Source organism: Antrostomus carolinensis, unplaced genomic scaffold (assembly GCF_000700745.2).
Source record: "Antrostomus carolinensis isolate BGI_N321 unplaced genomic scaffold, ASM70074v2 scaffold45904, whole genome shotgun sequence".
Classification (NCBI taxonomy): Eukaryota; Metazoa; Chordata; class Aves; order Caprimulgiformes; family Caprimulgidae; genus Antrostomus; species Antrostomus carolinensis.
In genome coordinates this window covers 3,812-13,659 of record NW_010309567.1, presented here as the reverse complement: position 1 = coordinate 13,659, position 9,848 = coordinate 3,812, and the positions used below count along the sequence as shown (strand labels likewise).

Genomic DNA, 9,848 nt, shown 5'->3' with positions numbered 1-9,848 from the left:
TACGTGCACGCAGACCTCAAGCCACGCAACATCCTGTGGAGCGCAGAGGAGGAGTGCTTTAAGCTCATTGACTTTGGACTTAGCTTCAAAGAGGGGAATCAGGTTTGGAACATGCTGCAGTCAAAGCAGTTGGCTCTGTGTTGTGTGGGTCTGTGACGCTCTCAGCTCATGAGTGTAGGAGTCAACATGACCTGATCAGAGTAGTAGCTGAGCTGGTGCAGAGGGTTTCCTCGAAAAGGCTAAAATCTTGTCTGGCCCTAGAAACAGAAGCTCGTGTTCGCACTCTCCTTGCATGTCTCTGGTTTCTGTTGATGTCTTAGCCTTTGTACTACGTATGACCACAAATTCCAAAGTTAACTCTGCACTGAAAAATGTGGTGTCTCAGCTTCCTGGGAAGTTGGATAGTTTTTATGTGGTTAGATGAGTGGGAGCACCCAGATCTGTAGCATTTCCTTTTAATTCCTTTTATCATCCCTTATCGTATTTAGTAGTAATCCAGGCTTCACCGTCAGCCTCCCCAGTCAGTTGCATTATCTCTGGTATTGTCCTTGTGCTTGTCTTTACTTTCATCCTATCTTCAGCAGATTCCCTTTTTCAGGAAGTCTGGATGTTTCTGTCCCATGTCACAGTGTTGACAAAAGCCCATTCTCTGGTTGTGGGTAGGCAGTGTCTGTTCTTTACTGACACGGACAGATCTCTGCCTCTTCTGCTCTGCTTTTCCTGTTTGCTGGGCTTTCACCCCTCTCCATGTTGCTGTCACTTTTTGGTTTAGTGGTTTTGGTTTTGTAAGTTTGTCCTTGCCCTTTTTATCTTCTTCCATGGCCTCTGAGAGCAGAGAGCCTCTGAAAGTACTGCTTTTTGCTTGATAGAGCTTTCTCTCTTAGTAACTGCCTGGGTTACCGGGGTATCAGTAAAGCTTTTTCGTCAGGTAACCTCTTAGCAAGTTTGCCTTTGATCACTGGGCTATGGGCAGTAAGTCTAGTAAATGAGCTATGATTTTTCTGTGCAGACATCGTCCTGGCTTGTCCCTACTCCATGCACTCTATTCATTTAGAGGTTTTTAATTGATACACTTTTTTTAAGTGGTTTACTTGGTATTGACAGTGCAACCCACTGACCTGTGAATATTAAGAGGATTGTGTGGGTGACCTGTCTCTGAATTCTTTGGTAACAGAGCTTTTTTTAATGTTTGTACTTCTTAACTCCTCCATGTTGTTCTTCAGTTCTCCCACGTTCTTGGCCTAATGCTGGTTCGTGCTGCTAATCTGTTGCTGTCTATCAGCGAAAAACATTCTCCTGGTGTCCTGTGTCTAATGCAGATATCTTTTTTTTCCCCTTCAAGTCTGTGTTTTGCTGCTTGCTCTGTAAGTTTCCTCATTACAGCTGATGAGGTGTTTTATTTGCTTCTATGGATCCTTCCAATCTGCTTTCTTTGGGCTGAGTTTCCTTTGCCCATTCTCAGAAATACCCTGGCTATATGGGTGAACCTTCTGACCCTGCTTTGAATGTGTACTGGATATCAGCTTCCCCTCACCACCCCTGCCTTGGGCAGCAGCATACGTGCACGATTTCCTTATCTGAGTCAAGACTCCTACTCTTATTTGTGACAACTCTGCCGAGCTTATCCTTGCATAACTTTTCCTGCCGTTACTGTTTAACAGAGAGTGGCTGTACACAGAGCAAGGTCTCAACCCCTTCAATCTCTCAAAATGCTTTAGGTGGGAATGAAATTCTGTCTCGCTCTTTTGCTGGTGGTATTGACAATGGTGTTTTCTCTGTCTCTGAGTGTTGTTTGATGGGGCTGCTAAGCTGCTCCTTTTGCCATGCTAGAGGTTCTGCTCTCTGCTGATAGGAGGAGGGACACTGATGAGCAATTTGTGTATCCATTTTTATTTTTTTTAAAGAGAGCTCTGTTGCCTGAAAATGTCTTTTGTAAACTTTATTTTCAGTCAGAGAACCAGATAATTTTGGTTTGAATGTATCCCCCTGGTAAGAATTCCCAATCTTGCACCTTATCCAGGAAGTAGGTTTGCATGTTCTACTGTCATTCCTTGAGTCACATCAGTGTGTGTCTAAACCGAGCCCTCCTGTGTTAAAAAGACACAGCATGCAGTTTGTCTTTGGGCACCTAGGAGAATTGGCTAGATAAAGCCACAGCTGACTGATCAGGTGCTGGCTGTGAGCAGGGGGCTGGACTGGAGACCTTCAGAGCAGCCAGCACTTGGGTGATTCTATAATTTTCTGTTGTCTTTTAAGCAGGTGGTGCGTGGGCATTTTATTTTACTTAGCCAGGCACGGCAGCTGGGCAGGTATTGATTGCAGCAGCGCTTCTGGCTGCAAGGGGGAGAAGGAAGAGGTGCGTGGGAAGCACCTTTGATAATTTCCTTGTCTGAGCGTTAGGTGCCTGCTTTATTCTTTCCACATTTTTTTCCAGAGAACATCAGTACTTGAATAATGGCAGCTGTTACTGATCCTCACTGTTCAGACCAGGCTGTTTCTGCTCTCATGCAGCTGATGTGGGAGCATGTTGTAGGTGTTCAACCCTTATCCTGAAACTTCCAGCATTTTCTGTGCTTATGAGAGGTTAATGGGCCAGTCCACAGTGACATCCAGCCTCTTCCTCCCAGCAGTGTCATCCTTCAGAGAGATCAGATGTTAGTGCCTGCTGTTTTTCTGGGAGATGTTTTCTCTTCCAGACAGTCTTGTTTTTTTCCTCATCAACACAGCAGTACAGGGAGTTGAGCTGCCTGCCTAACACAGCTGGCTGTGTAATGCTTTCTGTCCATGTAGCAATAGTATTTTGGTGACCCTTTTGGGAGGGCCTCTGTGAACTGATTTAAGGATAGAGCAAAGCATTTGAATCTGCAAAATTAACTTTTTGTGTGTGTTTGATCTTCTGTAGGATGTGAAATATATTCAAACAGACGGGTATCGGGCTCCAGAGGCAGAACTGCAGAACTGCCTGGCGCAGGCAGGGCTCCAGAGTGAGACGGAGTGTACCTCTGCTGTGGATCTGTGGAGTCTGGGAATTGTTTTACTGGAAATGTTCTCAGGAATGAAATTGAAACATACAGTCCAATCTCAGGAATGGAAGGTGAGCGAGAGCTGCTGCAGGCATTCTTGCTTGCATGAAACAAGTCCTCCCACTTCTTATTCATAACCTGGATTTGTGAGGTAGCACCTGGCAACTAGGGAGTGTTTCCAGGATGTTTCTCTAATCCTATTGCCTTGAGAATTAAGGTTCCAGAGCCTTAAGGACCCGCCTGCCCTGTGGGACTTGGGTGTCTGAGTGCTGCCTGCTGAGGTTACGGAAAGCTGAGGGCCTCAGGAGTCTGTGTTTGGAGCCCTTGTCTTGCCAAGATTTGGGAGGAGAGTTGCACTGGCTGAAGTGTAGCACAGAAGGAAGAATGAAATGGATGGCTGATGGCTGCCAGCTAGTTCAGCAGCACTATGACAGAGGATTTATTTGCTGGTTTTAGTCTAACATTAGCTCTGACTTGAGAATCTTCTCGTAAGTCTATATCCTGAGAAAACAAGAGGAAGGATGTGTGTTGTGAGCCTGGAGTCTGACTCTATCCTCTGTTCTTTATAAAATAATTTTGTTTTGTGTTCCCCTTCCCAGTAAGAGCATCCTTTCAGCATCATAACCTCCACAGTACCAGCAAATTGCCTGTGCATAGAAATCTCCAACTTTTGCACAAGCAAATGAGAAAAACTTTATCTAATGTGGGCCTGCTGGTTTGCACCACAAAATGCCACAGTACCAGAGCCCTCTGCATCCAGTGCAAAAAATGATGGGTTATTCAAAGCTTTGCACTGGTCTCTTCTTTCCTCCCTAAGCACTCTTTCTTTTTCTTTCCAGGCGAACAGTTCTGCCATCATTGATCGCATATTTGCCAGTGAAGGGGTGGTTAATTCAGCCATTCCAGCTTATCACCTCAGAGACCTTATCAAAAGGTATCTTATCATATTTACTAACTGTTGCTTAAAGTTGTGCTTTGTAAAGTCTCATGCCTTGCTCTTGGTAACTTAGAGCCCACACCTAACATCTTTTTTTTCTTTTTTAAAAAACTCTCCTTGCCACTGTGCTAGTAACAAGTGCAAGCATTAGCAGAGACACTTCAGCTCCTCTGAGTTAGGCACAGGTTGGAGTAAGAACATAAAGAATATCAGTCATGACATTCATCATTTGCTGTTTCAGTGCTTTGTACTTCCTGCCAGCGAGGTTATATCTGGAGAAAACTGGAGATTTTGCAGCTTTAGGGGAGTGTTGTCAGAAACAAGGAAGGGGGTCAGGCAGTGCTGCTTCTCCACTGCTGTCAAGATGAACATGCACTTGTGCAGCTCTCTGCAGAGGTCTGCTGAGGAGATTGTTTTTGCTGTCCTGTGACTCTGCTCTGGGGCTACAGAGTGAATGAGGACACAACTTTGCAGAAATAGCATCAGGAGTCACTGGTAAAGCTGAGTAGGGGACATTCTCAGGCAAGTCCTGAGCTATTAGCTGCTTTGGATCCCATCTGTGGAAAGATGCGGGAGCTCCTCGGTGTGTGATGACTCCTGCTTTCATGAGTCTGCACCTGTGCCTGAGACGTGGGCTGAATGGGCTGGGGAGGTGGAGCTGGAACATGCCACGTTCCTTGTGAACTTGTAAATGAGCAGCTTCCATCACTTGGTGCTGGGAGACATTGAGAAGGAAAGCCTCCTGTACCATGTACCAAAATGCTTTCAGAGGATCCTTCTGCTGTGCTTCAGCTGTGAACTGGAGGATGTGCTTCACACTTCCCTTTGTACCACAAGCACCCCAAAGACAGGGTATTCCTCTGTACTGCTTCCAGTCTGAGTTGGATTTGTTGATGTAGGAATGTCACATGCAAGACCATAAAGGTGTCTTCTTTTCCAGCATGCTTCATTGTGACCAAGGAAAGCGAGCCTCCGCTGAGAAGGCCTTGTGCAGCCCGTTCTTCAGCATTCCCTTTGGTAAGCTGTGCACCTCTCTCCATGGCTTTCTCAGCATGTGCTGGAAGCAGCACAGGGTAGAGTTAAATTGTATTGTTTCTGGCCTCATTGCTGCTCCTTTGCCCTTTGCGGTGCTCACCAGCCCTCTGCAGTACCACAGCCAGCAGGTCCGCGTGCTGGCTGTGCTCTCGGTGCTGCCCTGCCCCTCTGGACCTGCAGGCTGTCACTTTTGGTTGGACTCCCAGTAAATTCTGCCCAGATCAAACTGACCAAGAGTGTATTTGCAGCAGTGTTCATCTGAGGGGACAGAAATAACCAAGGTACTTCCCTAATATCGTGACTGTTAAGGTGCTTTTGAAGGGTGCAGTGCTGTTTATGGCGAGTGGATTGTTTTCCTTATGCCAAGAGTTTCCCAGTTCAGAAACCAGGAACGTGAGTGACTAGGTCAGTGGCTGGTGGTAGCATCTGCTGCTGCCTCCTCTGCACAGCTCAAATAATCCCAGTGCGTTCTCGTGGTGCGACCCTGTTTTTGCAGTGACTGGCCTGTCTCTTCTGGTGCGTGTGTGGCAGGTCAGACAGATGTCACTGTCACTTGGGTCTGGCACTTTCTCTTCGATTTAATAAAATGGTGTTGTTTCCACAGGAACCCCTCATGTGGGTTGCAGGCTGCTGGCAAAAGACAGGCTGAGACTGCCCTTTTTAGGCTCGTATCCCTCCCTGTTTTCTGCTCTAAAGGCAGGACGGTAGCATTCTCCAGAGCTTGTCTGCTTTCAACAACACCGGTGAAGAGCTTTGTATCGATCTTTTCTACAGCATAAATTAATGCTTCAGGCATCCAGATTCTGGCTGGGATAGCATTTTCTCTTGAATCTCAGCCCTGCTTTTCTTAAGCTGCTTGGTTTTCCTTGCAGTGCAGGTTAAGTATTGCCTCTTGAGGTCATGTCAAGATACCGGCGTTCCTGTGTATTAGGCAAAGGTAACAAACTCGTCCTGTTTTCAAATTTCTCCTGCATCTCAGAAACTGGGACTGTTGTAAGGAAAGCTGCCTTCCATGGCAGGAGCTGAACCTTGCAGCCAGTATTGCTTTAGAGCAGAGGGAATAGTATATTGGCAGAGCTTTCTTGTCTAGTTTTAAACACAGACCTCTAACTGTACCTAGGAAGGTGCTTCTGTGGTTAGTGCTACAAGTTTATACAACAGCTTCAATTTTTCTTAGTTGCTGCTTCTCTTCTTTGCCAAAGTTGTACATAACCTTGTTTGAACAAAGAAGCATTTACTGTTGCTTTCCTGGGAAGTAAAAAAATGATCTGTCGTTGCCTTTGACTTGGACACGGCGTTGTTCTGTTTAGAGCAAAGACAGCTGAGAATGGCTTTCCTTGTCATTTACAGTCAAGTCTTGACTTTCCAGTTCATCAACTTCTTTGCTGAGCTGCTTGCAGGCTGCAGCCCTCTGTGTTGTCAGTGCGGTTTGTATCACCTGGCACTTTGAAGAGGAGCAGAGGGGCTGGGCAGAAAGTATCTCCTAGGGCAGGAGGGTGTTGCAAGAAGTGCATTTGTCACTTGGTTACAGGAAGATCAGGTGGCTCTGAGTCCTGGGGGTGGTTTGTCTTCCTGTCTGAAAAAAGATGTGTGAAATGAAGGATAGACTTACTTGAATAAAAGGAGCAGCATCTAAGTCCGAGGCAATACTTAAATGTTCTTTCAGTCCCCAGTTCATCTGATGTTGTCTCTTGGTTGCCAATAGTCCTGTGAAAGAATGGTCCTGGTCCCAGAGGTTCACTTGGAGCTGGAACACGCCTGGTTATGTAAATGCAGCACCTTTCTTTGAAGGGTTGTCTGGGCATTGTCTAGACTGATAAGGCCTTTCATCCTCTAAGCCTCTTCCATGTCAGACAGGAGACTTACTCTGTGTGTGTGCTTGCCTCTCATCTCCTCTTTCACTGTGAAATCAACATCTTCTGTCTGTGCCTGGCAGAGATGTCAGCTCCCCAGCTCAGTTTGGAAAAGTATTTCCAAGGAAATAATAGCCTGCTATCTTTGCAGACATAGTCAGAAGACTCAAACTGGAAAACTTGAGCCATTTCCTCCCTTTTCTCTCCTCTCTGTCAGCATCAAGTGTGAGAACTGTGAGGTACTGCTACTGTAGCTGCCAATGCAAATAAAAGCATTAATGCTCTCCAGGTCCTGCAAGTTGGGCTCCCAGATCTTAAATTCATGACTGGCCTGCCAGTCCCTTTTGGGAACACGAAAGCAAGCTTTTGTCCCTGGAGAAGTGACACTGTCCCTGCTGCTTTGAGTTTGTATAGGACTGGACATCCTCTCAAACATGACTCTCAGTTTGACATTGGTCTGTCCACTTGGGTTGTTTCCTTCTTCCACTGTAGTATGTGCCACACTGTTCCAGACTGTTCTGGAGCTGCTTGTTTTCTAGAGCCAGGTGTCCTGTGGCAGCGGGCTTTGTTTCTGCTCCTGTAAAGTTGTTCACAGATCACTGCTCACCCACCTTATGGCCACCCTCTTGTGGCCGTGCCTTATTCTATAGCTCTGCATTGTTTAAGTAACTAAGTAGTTGTCCCCATTTCTGTTGCAAGATTGCATGGTGGTCTGCAAAACAGTGCATTGCAGTCTCTCAGTGCACAGGGTGAAGATAAGCTGGAAACAGGGAGAATACAAGCTGTAAATGCAGGCAGTAGCAGAGAGAAGCAAAACCATACTACAAAGAGCAGTCAGTGCTTGTGTGTGATAGTGCATGTTGAGTGAACTTCCTGTTTTCTTGCTCCTTTGGACTTTATTTTCTTTTCTCTAATTCTGTGGGTGTCAAACAGCTCCCCATATCGAAGATTTGGTGATGCTCCCCACGCCTGTGCTGAGGCTGCTAAATGTTCTAACTGATGCTTCTCTGCAGTGTGAAGAAGAATATGAAGGTTGGTACAAGCTGTGCAACAAAACTCTGTTTTGTTTGGCTTTGGGGATGCGAGAGCAAGCAGAAAAGCAGTTGACAGGCGCACGAACAGCAAACAAAGAGCTGCTCAGCCGAGATTTGGTACCAAGTGGGTCAGCTGCACCAACAGAGAATAGACTAAAAGATTGAGACAGAAAGGGGAGCTTGTAGTGAGTTCTTGAAGAAGGATCCTGGATTAAAAAAAAAAAAAGTTTATTTTGGTTTTCTTTATTGGTTAAATGACCACAGACCTCATAATGTGTTTGTGGCTCTGAGCTTCTGCTGGACTTGCACAGGACTTTGCAACCCAGTAACAGAGATCCTCAAAAGTTTACTAGTGAACTTCTCCAGGATCTCAGCAGAGAATTGAAATATCTCTTTGTAGTTCTTATATATTATACGTGGTAGGTGGCAGGGCATGTCAGTGGAATTTGCATTTCTGCTTGCTCTCAAATCCACATGAGTAGCAAGAAGCTAGAGAGCTCTGGGGATATGAGTTTAAAAGGCTGGGTTCTGCTCACACAAAGAAGAGTTTGTGGCAGCTACTTCAGTTCCCCTCCTCCAAGTGCCATAACAAAAAAAAAAAAAGCACTCTCAAATCCCAAATGTTTTAGCTACTGTAAGGCCAGTCTTTGTGAGCAAGGAAAAGCACTGTCCATGTGCTCCAAGCCCTGCTGTTGGGGATTCACTGTCTGCAGGTCTGTGTTCACGAGCCTCAGTTCAGACACTTTGTCTCGTTATGTGACCATTAAGGAGTGTCAGCTTCTGCTGTGACACCTCTCAATAGTTTATTTTAAATTGGGAGGAAAGGACTTCTCTATTGACTGAACGTTCTTGATGTGTTCATCTGGCCTTCATTTGTTTCTTGACTCATCCTAGTTTGCAAAGTGAAAGACAACCAGGTCTTTTCTTTCTCAGATATCCTGGAAGACGTAAGGGAGGAGTGTCAGAAATACGGACCGGTGGTTTCCTTGCTTATTCCAAAGGAGAATCCTGGTAAAGGCCAAGTAAGTGAATGGAGGAAAGAGGCTGTGTATTCCCACCTACACTCCATGTGCTGCAGGACTGCTGCTCAGCTCCTGGCAATCTCCTGGCTGATGACAGTACTAAAAATAGATGGATATCTTGAAGGACAGCACGAGCTCCTTCCTAGTTCTGTAAGGCTGCCTAACCTGTGAGGTTCCCAAACAGCTTTAGCAGAGCAGCTGGGATATGGGAGGGAAAGATGGAAGCCAGTGGGTGGGAGATGAGGCATTGAGGTTGTAGATCATCATCATACTTTCTCCCATCTGACCCTTAGAAATGAGGAGCAAGAGGTGAAATTCCAGTTCAGAGGTGCAGCTCCTTCTTTTTAGTTCTGGCTCAACCAAGGATAGAAGGGAAAAATTTGTTCAGGAACCGTTCTCCCAGTGGCAGGAGTGGGAGGGGGTGTGTGGCAAGCTGCACTGGAAGTCCCATTTCTCCTCTCTCTCTTTCAGGTCTTTGTTGAATATGCAAATGCTGGTGATTCCAAAGCTGCCCAAAAAATGCTGACTGGAAAAATTTTTGATGGCAAGTTTGTTGTGGCTACGTTTTACCCACTGAGTGCCTATAAGAGAGGATATCTGTACCAAAACTTGCTGTAGGCAGTAGCAACAATCAGGAGAGTTGTCTTGCTCCTCTTCCTCACGTGTTTTACAGTTGAATGTACAAAAGAGCTTCCTAGCCCTGCTTTTGAGTCATCTGTGAAGGAGAGATGTGAAGGACTTAACTGGGCTTTGAAACCTTTGCTGCTGCTTTGTGATGTGCAGAGGAGGCCGGGATGGCTTTCAGCGTGTGCTTGTGTGTGTGTTGTGCTTGCTCGTTTACATTGGGTGTGTGGCTTTGCCCCGGCGGGCGCTCAGGTGGCAGGAGCGGTGACACTGGGAGCCTGGGAGGCCGAGCAGATCTTGGCAAGCGCTTTTAAGTGATT

The 9,848-nt window shown here is 46.1% G+C and overlaps 1 protein-coding gene across 1 annotated transcript in view; it reads left to right on the top strand.

Annotated features, from left to right (window-relative positions):
• The window catches only part of UHMK1 (U2AF homology motif kinase 1), a 9,808-nt gene extending 207 nt beyond the window's left edge, over window positions 1-9,601 (top strand). The window contains exons 1-7 of the mRNA XM_010166153.1: window positions 1-102; window positions 2,903-3,094; window positions 3,863-3,957; window positions 4,901-4,977; window positions 7,782-7,880; window positions 8,816-8,904; window positions 9,376-9,601. The exon at window positions 1-102 is cut by the window's left edge and continues 207 nt beyond it. Of these exons, the coding sequence (XP_010164455.1) occupies window positions 1-102; window positions 2,903-3,094; window positions 3,863-3,957; window positions 4,901-4,977; window positions 7,782-7,880; window positions 8,816-8,904; window positions 9,376-9,522 (801 nt within the window). The 3' untranslated portion in view covers window positions 9,523-9,601. The remainder of the gene's footprint in view (window positions 103-2,902; window positions 3,095-3,862; window positions 3,958-4,900; window positions 4,978-7,781; window positions 7,881-8,815; window positions 8,905-9,375) is intronic.
• The last annotated feature ends 247 nt before the right edge of the window (window positions 9,602-9,848 follow it).